General features: G+C 38.5%; 1 protein-coding gene across 1 annotated transcript in view; it reads left to right on the top strand.

The window, feature by feature from the left end:
• Positions 1-22: 22 nt before the first annotated feature.
• The window catches only part of CAMKMT (calmodulin-lysine N-methyltransferase), a 213,243-nt gene continuing 194,550 nt past the window's right edge, over positions 23-18,715 (top strand). Inside the window, exons 1-3 of the mRNA XM_066547866.1 lie at positions 23-121; positions 5,472-5,638; positions 14,342-14,406. Coding sequence (XP_066403963.1) covers positions 23-121; positions 5,472-5,638; positions 14,342-14,406 — 331 coding nt within the window. The remainder of the gene's footprint in view (positions 122-5,471; positions 5,639-14,341; positions 14,407-18,715) is intronic.

An 18,715-nucleotide genomic window follows, 5' to 3' on the forward strand; every position in this document is an offset into this window, starting at 1 on the left:
CTCCCAGAGCTCCCGCCGCCGCATGGCCGAGGCTGCCGGCTCCCCGCGCCGCCCCGCCGCGGGCAGGTGCGGGGCGAGCGGCGCGGCGGCGGCCCGAGCCCGCTGGCGGCTGCTCGGACAGGTAGGGGGAGCCCGCGGGCGGGGGGCGGCATGGCGCGGCGGGCGGGCGGCGGCGCAGCGTGAGGGCAGCGAGCGCGGGGGCTCTCCGTGCTCCCTCGGGCCGGGCCGTGCCCCGGCGGCGGTGCGGCGGGTCCCGGGCACATGTAGGGGGGGTCATGTAAAGGGGCTAGCAGCACTCTCCCTGGGAAATATGATAATAGAAATATGTACATATATATATATATATATATATATATATGTATATATATATATATATATATATATATATATATATATATATATATATATATATATATGCACCCGACCCTCTCTAAAGAAAGGGGAAGCGGAGGGGCAGGCACTGATCACTTCACTCTCGGACCCGGTGACAGAACTTAAGGGAATGGCCTGAACTTGTGCAGGGGAGGTTTAGGTGGGATGTTAGAAAAAGGTTTTTCACCCAGAGGACGGCTGGGGACTGGAACAGGCTCCCCAGGCAAGTGGTGTCAGGCAAGCCTGACAAGAGTTGAAGCCTGATAGAGTTTGGACCATGCTCTGAGGCACACTGTGTGACTCTTGCAGTGTCCTGTGCAGGGCCAGGAGTTGGACTCGATGGTCCTGATGGGTCCCTTCCACCTCAGCTTGTTCTGTGATTTTATGATTCCAAAGTGTGCCCCCAGTAGATCCCCAAAACTGTCCATGGCCTGTGTTAAGGGAGGAGGATCAGCATCCCACTGGCACCCCCACTGCCTGAGGGCACCTTGGGATTTTCAGGCCATGGTTTTACACCTTCCATCAATGCCGCTGGGGCTGGTTGTCGTGGCTGCCACCTCATTCTTACTCTTTGCTCCCTACCCCCCCAGTCTGCCTTTAGGTGGGGAGCTGGGGCGAGACCCCGCTCACCTGGCAGTGAAAACTGCATTTTGCTGAGGGGCTGTGCCTGGAGGAAGGTGAGGAGGAAGAAGGAGCAAGTGGTGACACCTGTGCTGTGGTAAACAGCAGCTCCTCAGCTGCAGCCCTCCACACTGTTTTAGACCCTTTCAGAGCAGTGCAAGGTTGGAAAGGATTCCTCTTCAGACGAGTGTAGGCATAAAGGCTTAAAAATTCTAGTCTGTTTCATTGGCTGTTTGTTATGGGATGTGAAATTTACAGCTCTCACTTGAGTGTTTGTTTCTGTGCAGAGGACATCTGGAGCTGCCTGTGGACAGCTGTCCCTGAAAGGGCAGAGGGGTGGCACTGGGTCAGTGGTGGCAGCCGGATTGGAAGGGGCACCTACCTGCAGCTGGGTCACGGTGGGAGGCCTGGGGACATCAATATTGCACTTTGTGTGTGCTTTTGGTTTCAAAATTTGCCAGTCCTGTTCAACAGGACCAACTTCTGTTTTATTTTATTCCAAAGCAGGAAATGTCCAAGTTGCTGGTAGGAATATCAGGTTTGTCTTTGTAGGTGTCTGTTCTAGCAGCCTATGTAACCTGCACTCTGTGGCTGTACTAGCTGTTGTTTCTTCTCAACATATACTGCCTTTGGCATATTCCTGTCTCTTAACAATAGAGTGGGGTTGTGGAAGAGTGCATGTAGGTATTTGGGGAGAAGGCTTCTCTTTTTTTCTCAAACTACATGTATCTGTGACCTTTACCTCTGCAGATTCTCTTGGTTTTTCCATATTCTTTAGCTTTTCTGTTGATTTTTATATGGTACAATGAGCAAGGATCAATTTAATCTTACTGGTACATCTGAAGTAAAAATCAGTTCTGTGCTCTTTGCTGCAGTGGTGCTCAGATCTATCTATGGATTGGAAGAAGGTATCAACCTCCCTTTAAATCCATTTTTAAAGGAGCACTGTCAAAGTGTTTCTTACAGTGCTTTTAAAAGCACTTTTCATACTGCTTATAATAATGCCTTACATGAAATCAGTTCTGTGGTGTGTTTATATCTTGAATTTGCTTTCATTCAATGCACACACAAATTGATTTACTATGGTAAGGATGCTTGAGTGCATGCTCGCTGATTTAATTAAGAAAAAAAAGCCCTTTTATGAGGTATCCTATGAAGCTAGCATAAAGAACCAGGGGTTTGCATAATTACTTGTGTGCTCTTTATCAATGAAATGGTTTATGTATGTACTGAGTTTGAAGTTTGACAATATTTTTAAACTTAGTCTGTCAGAATCAAGAAAAGTATTTTTTTTTTTTGCATTTAAAAAAATGCTGAGGGAAGTTACCCATTACTGTGCATTTGTAAATGACTGGATAAGTTCTCTAAGCCTGTGTTTTGAGCTCTGCCAGTCTCTGTGGCTGAAGGCATTATCCAGTCAGTAGTTTTCAGCAGGGAAGTTAGAGCAATAGGCATGCTTTAGGTTCCTCCCTATACGTACATTTGCTCCCTAGAGAAAGTTTCATGAAATCTGTAAGCTTTTTTTTGTTTATCCTGCCTGTTACCTTCCTCTTGCTCTTCTCACACAAGCCTCAGAATCACACATTATGCTGAGCAGGAAAGGAGGCACAAGGATCATCAAGTTGGTTTCCTGGTCCTGCACAGGGCCATCCCCAAGAGCCATACCACGTGCCTGGGAGTATGTTGTCACCTGCTAATGTACTTTAACTTCCAGAATTGAAAAATAAAAGCTAAAGTGAGGACAGGTCAGTGACATTTTTTTTCCTGAAGAGAAGCGTTTCTAAAACTAATTTTCATCTCTTCCTGCTCTTCTCTCTGTGAAGGGTGCCTGTGCTTCAGATCTCTTCTCCATGTTTTTGTTAGTCTTGAGTTTGTAAATTATTTACAATTGGATAAAATAATTTGGTAAATAAATTATTTATAAAAATAAATACTATAGTCCTATGGATGATATTTAGAGTGCAGTTACAGATTATGTTGTAGCTGATTGTGTAGAAACTTTCTTGCATGTACAAAATACCATGTTGCAGTCACTGCCAGAGAACTGGCAGAGGTCTGTAGACCATAAGCTGTTACTGAATTTGGCTTTTAGTGCAACTAGGCCTAACACAAGGATATACAAGTACAGAGAATTTCAGGTGGCTGCCTTTCTCCATGTTGTTTGTGGGAGATTCTTTTTTGGTGAGGTTTTTTTTTAAGAGATATCAACCAGTTTTAGGTTTTATAGGAAGTCCTAAACATGGTACTAATACTGTGATTAAATACCAAGGGGATTGAAATTGAGATCTGTGGTAATATTTTGCCAGAATCTTTGTAGAACATTTTTGGTGATGAGTTAAGATAGGTTTGTCACCTTTTGTTTTTATCAGTGGGTTATTCTATAGCAGCAATTTATCTTTGTACCCTATTTAACACAACTGTGGTCCTTTTAGGAATAGACTTGAAAAACTCCCCTTTGATCCATATGTAAAAAACACAGAGTTAGATATAAATGATGAAACATATTTTCCATCAGTGCTATTTTCTCAGTTATAAGTAGGGTTTTAAAATATTTGACCTGCTGTTGTAATTTTCAGATATTAGACCACTTGATTTTTGTTTGAGGCTGTGGGAGAAATGTTCTTTTGAGTATTCAAATGCTCATGAGATTTTCTGCTAACCCAGAGAATTAATTTTACAGAGTGGCTATAAGATGTCTCTGTACAACAAAAACTGAAATTAGGAAAGTGTTGTTGCCACTGTATTTTTTTTTTCCTGTTAGTAATGGCTTGCTATTGCTTTAAAGAAGTCCCCAGACAACACACTTTTCTGCATATTGGGTCTTGCTGGTTTTCTTTAGATGACAAGATAGTCTATTTTGTTTTTAGGCACACAGCTATTACATGAAGGTCTTAATTTTGCTGGTCTTTTAATTTTGTTCTCTGCTTTAATATTTTTGCATTTTCCTTCATGTGTGTATTTTTCTCACGTTTTACAAAGTAGTGTGGACAGCACCCAGGCACTTTTAATACTTCATGGAAAATGCCTGTGCTTTTCATATGATGAGACCTGCCAATGAAAATAGCTCCAAAAGCAGTAAGCCTGATGTCTCAGACCTGCTGTTAAGTACCAAAAGTGTAGCAAATACAATTGTTCTGCTCACATATGTAGTACTTCCAAACATCCTGCAAAATAATAATAATGACAGTTTGGTCATGGCCCCAAACTGTAAAAAAAATCACTGACTCTTTTTTTTTTTTTTTTTTTTTTTTTTTTTAATAATTCTGGAGAGCTGTTTCTCATTTGACTTATCTCTAGGTGACAAAAACTTGTAAATTGCACTGCTGTCCTACTCAATGGAGCTCTTCCTTGCACCCCTATCAATTTATAGGCATGAGGTTATTTTCTGCTCTGTTGTTTTTGTTTTGTTTTGTTTTTAATCCATCAATGGGGACTGCATATGCACCTTAATTTTAAAAATGCAATGGCAATTATTTATGTATTCTCTCCAATGTTAGGAGAAAGAAGTTAAATCTAGGACACCTTTCCTTCCACATCACTGCCCTTAGAAATAAATCTTTTTGTCTGGCAGGGAAATGCTGGCTGTCTTCTGAGCAATGGCAGAGCTCAAGCAGCTGAGTGCTGGGTTCTCCTACACAGAGGGGTTGATACCTCACTCCCTGAAGATGGCTGAGTGCAGCAGACTAGGCAGGACAGAGAGCCCACGTTTTCACTTTCCTGAACAAGTGTTTTAATCATTTAAGAAATGCAGATGACATTCTGTCTCTGCCTTGAATTCTTCAGTCTCTTAGCACTGGACTTGGTGCTCTCAGAGTGTTTTGGGGCTCACCTGAAGTCTGGCTCATATGTCAGTCCCCTTGTGGGGGCCTGGTTGGGGAATATACAGTTGTGGTGTCTGAAAGTCTGGGGCCTGGGATAGGAAGCAGTTTTCTCAGCTTAGGCAACTTTGGCAGCATCTCTGCAAGTGTGCAGCAGAAGATTTCTAGGCTAGGAAGGAATCTTGTCAGGGGAACACACAGCACTGGCACCTGATGATCACGTTCTGGGTTTGTCATTTTAATTCTAAAAAAGATACCTTTGTTGTTGACCTTTTTCCCCCCTCTATAGGGACAGTGAGTGGCAGAGAAATTGCTTGGGGAGAGCACTGCTTGGGCTGTGAAACTTGGTAAAATGAGAGGATGGGAAGAACCCAGTTTGGCCCTCTAATTTTTGCATGGGTTTGCTTTAGCTTGAGTTGAAAAATCAACTTTGTGAACTTCTGAATACAGTACATTTGCTTTAGCTACTGAATACATAATTCATAACTCAATCTCTTGACTCTACCAATAATACCACTGTATTTTGTTCAGGCTTGACTTACTTTGTTATTCATAACTACTAGCTGATAGCATATCCATTATGGTTTCCCTCTTCACTCAAAAAGAGTTTGTTATTTTATTTTTTTATTGTTAATATTTAATTTATTCTTCATTTCAAAGGTTCTGAGGAAAAAGCACTTGAAAGATGTGCATCTCCAACAAATATCTGTCAGAAGGTTTGCATCATTCAATCTCTTTTCAATAGAAGACCAGAGTACAGAAGAGGAAACTGGGACCTGGGTTCAGTATAGAAGCATCTTTTATCCCAAGTACAGTGTCTCCTTAAGGTAACCACAATTTAAATTTTAAGTAAGATCTTGAATGGTCTTCAAATATAAAACTCATCAGTCATTCTTCCACCATTTTGTGTAACTAGGGCATAGATTACAAGTAAACTGGTAAATGTTATTTTTAGTTGTTTGTTACAGTAAGCAGCTTGTCTGACTCTTCTTTCTGGTACATTTCACTGAAGTGGCAGATCTTGACTGAAAATACTGATGCTTGTAGCTAAAACAGAATGCAAATATGAGCATGTATTTTATATTTTAACAGCTTCCTGTTTTGACATTCTTCAGCTATACATAGGATATAAAAAACCTGAACACAGTTATTTATGGTCTTAAAATTTTTTATGACATGATGTTATTAATAATGTTCTAAAAGGTTTTTGGTAATTTTATTCAGTTTTCTTCTTAGTGCGCTTTTTAAAAAACTCAATGATAAATTGGCAGCCAAATTCCTACAAAATAATATATACTTAATGAAGTAATCTTATATTAAGGCAGATTATTTTTATTAAAGAAATTGACAATTAGAAAGTCCACACGCACACAAACAGAGCAACAGAAAGCTTACTTCCCATCCAAAAAACCCTCTGAAGGACTTTCACTGAATTCTCAGTAGCTTTGTTTGTAACTCTCATTCGTTACTATGTTTGTGGGCTTTTGTTTCTGTTTTTCTTTTCTGTTGCTTTGGTCTTCTTTTCCACGTTCAGTTTTGTATATACCATACTTGGTTTGCCTCAGGAAGTTTGCAACAGTAACTTAAGAATCCCTGAACTGATGCTTGTTCTGCAGCAGCTAATTAGATCTCTGAAGGTGGAGGATTTTGCATTGTCTGCACAGTGGGAGGTGTTCTGGAGAGCCCAAATCAAGAAGTGCATCTTTGTTTACCTGAGACTTTAAATTAAGGTGAAGCTTAGGAATTAAGATCTAACACAAAAAAGTGACCATTATTAAACTGCAGCATTTTTACAAAGTTTTAAAATGAACCAATGAGAAAAAAACCAAAGCAAACTAAAGGAGCCCCACAACACTACAGGCAAATCATTTTAAGTTTGCATCTCCATGTAAAGTCAAGAACAAAATTCTTTAGAGCTTTATAAAGTCCTAATTTTCCATTTTCCAGGCTTACAATCAGGGATGTTAAAAGGGTTCAAAAGGAAACTTTTCCACTGGAAAACTGCTGTTTGTAGTAGAAGTGGGTGCAGTGTTTTTCCATGTATAGACTTTTCCTGTAAACCACCAGTGAATGCTGTGGATTAATTCAAACACTGACAGTCTACATAATGCCTTTGTGCAGTGTCCCCTATTCCTTGTTTCTAGGTCCTCAGAGGCACAGTGGGGATAGGAAATACAAGGTTTTTAGGTAGAATTTGGGCTGAACAAGGCTGCAGTCCCTTACAATGCAACCCTGAACTCCTTTAGTTCACTGTCATGGCTTGCAACACTCGCTTCCACTTGATTTACTTGGTCTGGAGTTTTAAGGTAGGCGATGAGCTAAGGTTCACCTGTGCTGGCAGTACAGAAGCCAAGGGAATGTCAGACTGATCCTGCTCTGGCATTTGTGTGCTTCTGTTTCCATCACTTTCTATGCCATCATTTTATTTGGTATTATTTGCCTAATAGTAGTTTCATTGATAATTGAACACAGCTCAACTATAGACTTTGAACAAGAATGTTTATTTATGTGTTATTTTATTGTGTTTCTCTAATCTTGTTCAGTGGAAATGTATAGGTTCTGTGCTGGAGCAGGCTCACATCACATTTCCAAAACTGCATATTGAGGACAATTGTCTTCTGATGGGGATTTTTATATTATGTTTTCCCTGCATTTGTTCCTTTCCAAAAGATATTCAGTGACCTCTAAAAATAGTAATTAGTGATTGTTTTAGGAATAATGATCAGAACTTGCTTAGTCTTACGCACTTCTAGATTAAAATGTCTTCTCCATACAGAAGCAGTGACAATACATAGAGTGTACTTACTATTTCAGAATATTGCAGAAGGTGAAGAAGGGAAGGAGAAAATACTGTGGGTTTTGCTAGGAACAAGGTATAAATAGACTGCAACAAAATTGACTTTACCATGAGTCAGTGTTAAATAAAGTTTCTTCCCCGTTTTTGCAAAAGCAGTAATTTAGGGGATCAGCCTAACAGTTTAACATACATAACAAAGCAACAGTTCTTCTTGCTGAAACGTACATATCTAAAAGATAAAAATTCTTGGAGTAAGCATTCCTGGATCTTTGGAAACTGATCATATGTTGGAAACTTAAGCATTCTCTGTATGTCTGACAGTCTTCCCCTGGTTTTTTCTCTGTCCACTGGCAAAATTTTATTTATAATAATATTTAACAGCAGAAACAATTTAGCAAGTTAACAAGAGCATAATATTAACAATAGCTTCAATCAGGTAAATCCAGAACAGCATGCTTGAATAGGAAAACCTTTTTATATCTTTTTGTCAGGGAAAAAAATGTTGCTATGGCCTCTCTAAAATCTTGACAAAAGTGCTTTGGAATTTTCATCTACATTTGTTTTCCTTGTGCATTAACATCTTGAAAAAGCTCATTGCATATGTTCGATGTTAAAAGGGTTGTCAGCTAATATCTTGACGAGACTAAATACTTAAGAAAGTTCATAAGGTTGTTAGTGGCTTTTGGCAAAGAGTATAAAGGTCAAGCTGTATCAGTTCAAGGGCTGTCAAAACTGATAAAATTGTATATTCAGATATGCTATGACCTAGCTGGAATTACTGCTCTAGAGGGGCTTGGGACCAGTTTGTCAGGAAAGTAGAAGCTTTTATAGGAACTACCAGTCATGTGTGTGCTTTTCTGAAGTTTGTTGGTTTTGCTGTTTCTCTAACTAAATTCAGGCTGGATTCATATCTCAGAAAGAAGAACTTATGCCATGTTTTTCTGTCACTAGTTTATATTTTTTTGCATCATTCTTCATAACAAATCTAACAAAATTGCCAGTATAAGACAATTTTCAGCTTAAAAAATTTAAGCTGAATTGAGGTGCTGTTTTGACTAGATCCTTGAAGTGAAATATCATTGACTCATTTTAAAAATCTCCATAACTCTTCTGGTTAAACAATGATATCCAGTGTGCTTAATGAAATGTTGATTTGTAATACATGCTGGAAAGTGGTCCCAAGGTTTGTTTAGGTACTAAGGTGCTTCATAGTAGCTCTGGAATATCAAAAGGAGTGTCTGGTGAATGTGGAGTTTTGTTAGCAGTGAAAATGAAATTTCTTGTGTTAGAATCAAAAACCTCATTTGCTTGGTGTAGTCTCATCTGGATTTGTATTGTATTTGATGTTCCTACACACTGCCTACTTGTCTTGATGATGCTAATTGAGCTTTATCTTTCCTGACCTGAACCCTGGATGCTCAGACAATTTCTATGTATTTCTCACAGGCTACTTGACTTTTCTTCCACACTCTGTAGGCTTCGTTTTGAATTTGTCCAGGAGCACCTTGTTCATCCACATAGGCCTCCTGGCTTTCTTGTCTGACTTCCTCTTGTTCAGGATGCATCATTCCAGAGGTGATCCTTGGATATTAGCCAGCTTTCTTGGGCCCTTCTTCTCTCCAGGTCTTTATCCTATGGTATTCTACCGAACAGATCCCTGAAGAGGCCAAAGTCTGCTCTCCAGAAGTCCAGGTAGCAAGCTTGTTGTGCACCCTTCTCACTGCCCTTAGGATCTCAAACTCCACCATTTCATGGTCCTGACTGCCAAGGCTTCCTTGGGGAGTCACATTTCCCATCAGCCTCTCCTTGTTGGAAAGAACAAGGTCCAGCACAGCACTTCTCTTTGTCAGCTCCTCTTGAACAGAGAAGCATTTCAGGAACCTCCTGGATTTTTTAAGCCCTGGTGTTTTTTCCCTCCAACAGCTATGGGGAAGGTGGAAGGTCCCCATGGAGACCAGGGCCTGTGAATACAAGGCTGCTCCTCTCCCTGTCTGCAGAGAGTTTTATCTGCTTGGTGTCCCTGTAGCAAACCCCCACTATAATATCACCAGTCCCTGCCCTCCCTTCAGTCCTGACCCATCAGCTCTCGCTTGGCTCCTCATCCATCCCCAGGGGGAGCTACAAGCACTGCAGCTTGACATAGCACCACTGTCTCCATATCTCCCCCGTGGTTTTATTTACAAAACTTTCAGGTGTGTTTGTTAGCTTTTTTTCACGTTCTTCTTAACTGTGGCAGTACTTCGCTTTGCTGTTAAAAAATTATGCATGTGCTGAATATGTGTTTTCTTAGGGATAGAAAGATCTATAGTAAGTAAATAGAACTATTAACAATATTTATTTAATACTGCCTTTCTAAATCCTTGTATTCTTCATCAGGAATGTGCTTTTAAATTTGAATTTTGTATGAATAGTTTTCGCAATGAAGTGATTACAGATCATAAAGATGGAGTATCTCACTGTGGAGATGGTGCCTGCCTTTTAGATAGGAAAATTGTTCTTTTATTTGAGTTAAAAAAAGGAGCAATCAATATCTTCAGGTTTTCTATTTCAGGATATGGATTTGCTTTTAAATTGTAGGCTCATTTTAAGAAAACAGTGCAGAAATAAGTTATTTCTGTGGTAAAATATTTTCCATTGATCAGTCATTTGCTGTTTCAAATACTAAAGTACAGAACTGAAAGGAACTATGTCAGCAGGTTACAGGGAGGGTTAAATCTTTGTAAAAGGTGTTTAGTGTACTTTGCAAGATATCGTGCCTTTATTCTGAATATGAATGAACCTGCAGATAAAAATATGACAGAAACTATTAGATGATTCTAGACCTGTGGTTTAGAAATGAGGGGCATGCAGAGACACCACTTGTCTGTGCAAGCTGTGTTAGAAGATGGTATAGGACTGAATTCCATTGGCTGTTCATCTTGGATATTTCTCCTAATAATATTTTCAATTTTAAAGGCTTTTTATTTTAGGGGTAGAGATTAAAAAAGTGAAGGGAAACAAATTTCAGTGAATATTGTGTACTTCTTATGGACAATTCATGTGGATATGACAAACTTGCTTTCTTCCATGTATTGCATGCTAAGAGACAATGTGTGAATTTAGCACCAAAAAGGGTTGGCCCTAGGAGCTGGAAATGGAGGAAAGAGATGAAAAGTGATTTGGCAATGTACTTCTTGTATTCACTGGTCAAGCACTGGCTGCTCCATCATATTGCCCAAGATGTGTGTATTTGTAAAAAAGAATTGTAGTCAAAAAAGCTTTGTTTCAATTTCTTGCCATATTAAGCTGGGATCTAGAACTGGAATGAAAGAAGAGTTCACTGTTTTTGCTATACTCTGGCCCAGAAAGCGCATCTGATAGATAGCAAAGTTTGCAGATAACTCTGAGGTTCTTAGTGACAGTGACAATTGATAGTGATATACTACAAGCTTTTTTGTGAAGTACCTTAACAGTAATTTTTCACCATTATCCCATCTTTCATTTTTCACAAATATACTTTTAATTTCTACATAGGTTAATAGTTTATGGTGATGTGTTTGGTTTTTTTCCCCTTTTCATATTATGTGGAAATGTATTCTATCTTAGATTTTGTAGGTTTTTAAAGTTAATATAGGCACATACTTGTGTTATTTTTCATCATCAGTTTAAGAATAATATAAAAGGAAAGAAGGAACTTAACTTTTGTTTCATTATGGTTGATGAAAAGCAAGCCTTAATAGGGACCTACTGAAGGGGGTTTTTTTTGTACTATCCATAGTTATTTTTAAATACATGGAAAAGTCTGCCACTTGTGTTGCCTGAATTGGAGAGGAAGGAACATTAGTATATTTAAAGGCTGATCTCACTCTCTCTGACATCATCCAAAGTTGATTTATTTGTAGTTCAGAGTAAGGAATTCTTCTTTGCTTTGTATCAGGAGAAACATGAGTTGAATTAGTTTATTGTTCATAGATTTGTCTTCTATTACTCACTGCCTCAGCCATAGAAATTGTTGCCTGTTGTTCCTTGAAGACTTATTATAAGAACACTGTGAATCAGATTACCCACGCCAGCGTAAAATTCACTTTTTCCATGATGCTTACCTGTGCTTCTTTGAAGTACTTTGTTGATCTCAGCAATCAGAGCTTTGAACTTCTTAGAACTGTATGACATCCATGACATGCTCTAAAGCACTGAATACTAACGTTCTTCTGTATTTTGAGATACTTGTGGAAATTTATGGGAATTTAAGGGTTGGGATTTAATCCCAAACTTCTTTGATTCCTTTCCTTGACTTTGATAATTCCGTGCACATGACACTTAAGACTCTGTCAGCTGCACTGTGGAAAGCTGTGATGGTGACAGACACTCATGGAAACAAGATGTGCTGTATCTTGGCAGTTTTCTCTGGCTTTGCTGATGGAGGAGCAGCTGAGGGGATGGGACAGTGAAGCAGCAGCTGCTATAGATCTGCTGAGGGTGTATGTGCAGGGCAGTGGATCCTAAACACAGGCTCTGGTTTTTAGGTGCAGGACTGAGTGGTGCAGTATTTATGGCAGAATATGGGGTTAAAGAACACCTGTGTTTACAGGTGCATGTAACTTTAAGTCTGTGAGTAAGGCCTGTGATGGAAGAGTTGGGGAATACCTGGTGCAGAGTTCGTCTGCATGCTCCACAAGTACAGATCTCCCAATGGAGAAACATGGCTGTTGCCATTTGGAAGTGCATTTTTCTAAGTTCTCCCTTTCACAAGTAGATCAGCTGCTGGCATGTTGCTTTCTTCAGTCCTAAAACTTGTCTGCAGGAAGAGATTATGCTCAATTCCGCAGTTTTTGGATCCCACAAATTTTAAGCAGTTTTGGCTAGTGCTGTGGTTTTATAATTTCTCCTTTTTGTGTTTCCCTGCCTTTTGACCCTGAAGTATATAAATTGTCTTCTTTTATAGACCAGGACACTTCACTTACTTTTGTTTTTCTTTCTTCATTCTGTTAACTACTGGTACTAGACTGCTAAATTTTTATCCTTACCTCTGTTTGTTTCACTTGGGGAGTTACATGATAAATCTCCTTTAGATATGAACTATGTACATAAAGAAATTGGGGGGTGGGGGGGAAAGAAACCAAAACATGTTATCCCAAGATTACCCTGCATACCAACAGAGATTAAAATATTTCTTTACTTCCTCAGCATCTCCCACCCTCCATTTGCTTTCATTTAGAGATGAGACATTCACAGTTGTGTAAGAGCCCCCACCAGCCCCAGACATATGCAGACTTAGAGTTTATAGGGTTCTCAGGAGTCAGCAGGGGAGAGTTTAAAGGGCAGCTCTGTGGCTGCAGAACTACCAAACCTATCTCCTTTCTTGTTACTTCCCTTGCACCAGCTGTCCAATTCGATGGAAAACAAACTTGCAAAAAAGAAGTACATTAACAATCCATCAGCATTCTTGTAGACTTCCTCTGCAGAGAAGGCATGTAATTTTGGTTTGGTTTTGTGTACCTGGGAGAAGAGCACTCATGTCCAGTTGAATCTTTTGTAACATCTCTCATATAGCTCTTTGTGGCTTTTGATGTGCTCAGTTCAGTTTGTTAATTTGATTTCCATTTGATTTTCATTTTTTAAGAATTAGTCTAGTTGCTGTTTGGTGCTTCTCAAAATTTAACTTGTTAATATTTATTTATTTAATGCTCATGCTTATCAGAACCTATAAATAGTGGGCTTTTCACAATAATTATGCAATTTCATGTTTGCAGAATGATTTATTTTTTTCCCCCATTCTTACAGCAGTCTTTCTTCAGGAAAGAACAGCTGAGAGAATGAGAACTAATTGTGTAGGTGTTAAAATTCTGGGATTTATTGCATTTTTTTTAGTATTTCAAATTAATGTGTTCCCAAACAGCCTTAGAAGCTATATTTGAAACATTATTAAAACCCTATCTTTTCATATTTTGCTGCCTTGCTGAATTCCTTCTAGATTTTCTGTCATGCATTTGTGAAACAGCTGTGTGATCTGATTGTTGTAAAGTGTGAGACTAATATTTTGTTCATTTTGGGCTTAGATTAGTTTGGACTATTTAAAACAAAATTAGATGCTTTTTAATGTGTCTACCACTTCCCATTTGAAGGCAAATCTTAGGTGAATTTTTATTCAGTTTTGGTGCTTATTCTTTCTGCTGCTGTCAGTATTTTTTTGCTCACTGCATTCTAAAATTCGCAGTTGGTGTATGAAATTTAGGTAATTTATTTATTATCCCCACTTATGAATGTTCATTTCACATGGGTTATGCAAATGTAAAACCAAAAAAAAATACAGTTAACTGAACACATTAATTGGCATTAACTTAATTAAGTGTTCTTGATTTTGTGGGAGAAAATAGGAATGTGCATACAGCTGCTGTTCAAAAATACTTTATGGATTTTCCCTTTCAAAGAAATCGATTTACCAAAGTTCCTCCTTTCTTCTATGTAACTTCCACAACTAAATAAAAATTGATGCTCCTTGGTAATTTTTTCCTCCTGATAGTAGTTTCTGAGAAACACAATCCTCCTGATTAATGGATTTCAGTGCTGGGACTTTGAGGACTGGTGAATGTCCCCTTGTTTTCCCCCTGGTGGCTACAGTAGTACCTATTTGCTGCTTCACTGTGAAAGGGGATGGTGAGAAGTGAATGCATACAGTAAATCTCTTTTTTGAAGATGGGTTTTTTTTGATGGTTTATGTATTAGTAAAGTTGCTTTTTTTGTTTTCTTCCAGATTTCACAATGGCCTGTTAAATGTCAAAGATGTTCTTACAAGTTTTGACAACACGGGGAATGTCTGTAAGTCACTGTTTATTTAAGTACAGTACTATGTTGATAGAAGTTTAACTGCACCAATATAAAACATTTCTGTATGAGCCCTCAATAACCATTTAATTTAGCTGGAAAACTGCCTTACTGTGGTCAGGGTTACCATAGCATTACAGTTTTACGTAGCACCATTGTTTGTGTTGGATACACCCTTAAGTTCTCCCAGTACAGGTTATTTTTTGTTGTGGCTATGGTGGGAACATTAGAGCAACTGGACTGGAGTGGAAAAAACATTAGTTTAGCCCACTGATTTGTGTTGGCCAGGGGCCAGCAGTGGCTCTGTGAGGAACAGCAGTGCAGGAACATGGGAAGCAATCACAGGTACTTCTAGCTTGGACAGAACAAACTTGAACCAGAGACACACAAAAGAAAGCACTCAGTCAAGTTGTGAAATTCCTCCCTACAGAATGTTTTGGATCCTAAAACATGAAATAAATTCAAAAAGGGGGAAAAATTGTGCAAGAAAAATTTACTGTGACTATTAAATATACAGACATCACTTATGGCTTAGGAAGTGCTGGGTGTTAGGAGAATTAATGGGGCAGTGGGATGATATGTTTGTCCTGATCTTTCACTCTTGTCTAAGCATCAGTTACTGGCTGCATTAACCTGAGGCAAGATGAGCTCTAAGTGGGCTATCAATGTCTGACCCAGTATGGCTCTGCTTCAGTATACTTATTAATAAAATTATCTATGCTATTAATGGACTTGAATTATCAAATTGTGGTAGGTGGTGGAAACAAAGCTGAGCCAACATTGAAGCATTTTTGATGTGATGAGTAATTACTATTATATAATTAACATTTAGAGATATACATATAATTGTTGTTTGGTTATTCTGCCTTATCTTTCAGGTTGGTTTGTTTGTTTTCAAAGAAGAAAACTGATAGAATAAAGTTGGTAGAGTTTGCCAGATGTTAAAGAAATATACACATATTTCCCCCCCCCCAAGCCAATGATATAGAACTGTTTTGATATATATGTTTCATCTCAAATTTCCAGTCTTAGTATTCCAAAGCTATGTTTCAATAAACACTAGTTCTATTAGTTCTAACTATATAACAACTTAAGTATTTCTTTTGAACAGCAGAGAAAATACTTCGTGTGTGTGTGTCTAAATGTGCTTCAGGTAATGAATCAGTACAGTGTAATATGGTTACAAGATTTCTTGTTCTTTGTGTACCGAGTTTGTGCTCAATCTACACAGATTTCCTTGTTAACACAAAGAATTTATTCTGCTAAAGTTCTTGTATGCTTTCCTATTGATAGATGTGTTGTCAGCTCCTCTTGCAGTATTTCAGCTACTTTTTTATTGATTGCAGATGGTAGAACAAGACTTACACTCTAATAGGCACACCACCAGTGCTAACACTGGAGTAATATGACATTTGTGGTTCTCAGTGTTTCTCTGTTTATACAAAGATTCACATTTGTCCTTTTGGATTCAGAATTGCTTTGCGGGTTCATGCTGTGTTATTATATACAGCGTTTGCCAAGTCATTTCCAGATTCACTGCTTCCCTATTTTTAAATGTCTTTGTCTGTAAGTGTCTGTCTGTATGGATCTACATATTACTGATTTATGCCTGTTTTACTATGCACTCTAGATTACACTCTATTAGCATAACTGTGAAATGATTATCTTCTGGCAGCATGCACTACTGGCTTGGAGTGCAGTAATGACACTTTTTTGCTACCACCTGTATGGAATAGATGTTGTCAGTATCCAAGCCAGAATAACTATGTGCCTGCTACACCATCATAGTGAAGTTCTCCCAGTCATATGTTTAGTGAGCTGCTCTGTTTGGGTCATAACTGATGGAATTTCTGCGTGCTCCCGTTATCCCTTAATTCAAATTGGGTCTTTTTTTTGATCTTTTCTTGTGTATTTCTCGACTCTCTTTGTGTTAGCCCACTGTGGAAATGATGAGGGTGTTGTGTTGCCTCCTTTTACCCCCAGAGGTAACTACTGTTGTCTTTCTAAAATTAGGCTGACTGTTTTTTATAATTTCTGTAGTGTTCTACAAGAACTTTTTATTATTAAATCATAATGTACTCAAAAACCCCCAGATATTTCTGAAACAGTCTTTGACAGTATCAGATTATTTCTCCTAATATTTAATACTAATGAAGCTAGCCAGAACTCAATGTGCTATCTTCTTTTGGGGCACACTGCATAGCTAGCATTTATTTACTGGCCACTAAACTTCACTTAAATGAAGTTTAAGGTTTAATGACTTGGACTGACTTACCACAAAACAGGGAAATGTTTTTGCATTCTGGGTATTTGTTTTGGTTGCCATACTGAATATTTACCAGCAAGAGCAATGTTTTTTCTAGAAGTTAGTAGATTGTGAAATAATTTTATATGAAACAGATTAGCTTTTGTAAAAACTTAATTTTGTTTTTAAACATAATAATTTGTTTCAAATAACAGGGGGGGAGTAGTTTGGGGGGAGTTTTTTTGTAGTTGGGGGGGAGTTTTTTTGTTTCTTCTAGTGAGTACTTTATGTTAAAACAAACTCTTTCAGGGACTGTTTCTATGGTATTTCTGTTTGCCCTGCTGATCTCTGTGCTTATGGTTTTTGACAGCCACATCACTGTATGCCATCAAAAGAGAAGTGGTAGAACAGACTCCAGTTAATACCACTGTCTCCATACTCCCAGTAGGTATCAAGTCAGTACAAGATGTGCCACTAGCTGGCAGCATTATATAAAATATCCATAAGCAGCTTTTGAGGAGTACTTGTGATTGCTTCCAAAAATGCTGCCTTACACCAGAAAGACTTCTAGATAAAAGGGGAGCCAGCTGCAGTAGCTGTCAGTGGTGTATTGCAGGGTCCCAATTGTTAACTTTGAAAATTGCCTCTGCACGATGGCTTGTTCAAACTTTGTATTTGTATACCTACACTTGTATTCTGTCTGTTTTTAAAAGATTTCTGAAGATGCATTTGCACTGCAGGATTGCCATTGTGAATGAAAATTCACATTGCAAGTTGCAATGGGTTTTCACTTTGTCAGAAAAATGTGGAAGTTTTTTTCTCTCTGCTCATCCTTTGTGGGAGAGTGGTTTCCACATGAAAACTCTAAATGAATTCTCCACACAGACAGGATGCAGTGCTAAATGTACTTCCTTCAGCTTTAATTCTATGCATAAACAGGAGGCAGGGAAAAAAGGACTGGAGTGAAGGAAAGGATCAGTCTGTTCGTTTTAGACAACAATATGCCATCTGTTAAAAAGAGGGTACAACCTGACACCATCTCTGGTCCTGAGACAGTCCTTTAAAAGAACTAATGGATCCCAGGCAGAGGGTTTGGTGGTGGCATTATGGGATAGCATCAGTTGGCCCCTGGAACCACATGCTCATCCTGGCAGAAGAAATCATCCAAAAATTAAGGAAAATTCTGCAAGGATGAGCTTTTGAGAGTGTCTCCGTCCCTTGCCTTTCCAAGTGTGAGAAAGCAGTTATAACTGAAGTGCTTATGACTATATCCCAGAAAACAATCATTGCAGATTATGTAAACATTTAGATTAAGTGAAATGAAAAGGGCCAAAATGGAAACCTCTTTACTATATGCCCCCAGTCTAAGCAAGCTACAGGCTGTGTAAAGGAGAATTTTAATAAGTGAAATACAGCATATTTTTGAATGTTCATCTAGCAGGCTTTTGTCTGATGTTATCACAGAAACAAGATATTCCAGAATGCTCAAATAGTATAAAATTGAAAATATACTATATGTAATAGCAAAACATTTTCTTGTAAACTGCACATAGCATTAGTTAATAATTTCAAGAAACAACATGTTCAACACATACTCATTTTATTTTCTACTTGGCTGAGTGTACAATTATATGTTTTAGAACTGAAAGAGCAGCAGAGGGTGCTACAGTTACAGAGCTGCCCAGGCACACACTCCAAAATTGTTGCTCCTGTAGGCAAGTAGATCCTGTAAGCTCTTAGGCTTTGCATTTGGGATAGATGTAAACAGGATAGTTTTAAATTTTGTTGCCTCTGTTTATAGAGGAAAACAGCTACTCTACGTGAAATCCAGGAAAAGTAGAATTATATACTCACTCCTTTCTTGACTTTTTTATTTTAATAGTTTAATTGGTGGAAAACGTTACATAATTTCATTTATTTCATGAAAACATAGTGTCTGGCTGTAGCTACTATTACAAAACACTTACTCAACATCTTTAGAGCTGTTTTTGTTTATGATAGTTTTACATTTAGAAGTTCTAGTCTCTGCAACAAGTTTTTTTTGAAAAATTTGTTATT

The sequence above is a fragment of the Molothrus aeneus genome, chromosome 3 (genome assembly GCF_037042795.1).
Source record: "Molothrus aeneus isolate 106 chromosome 3, BPBGC_Maene_1.0, whole genome shotgun sequence".
Taxonomy (NCBI): Eukaryota; Metazoa; Chordata; class Aves; order Passeriformes; family Icteridae; genus Molothrus; species Molothrus aeneus.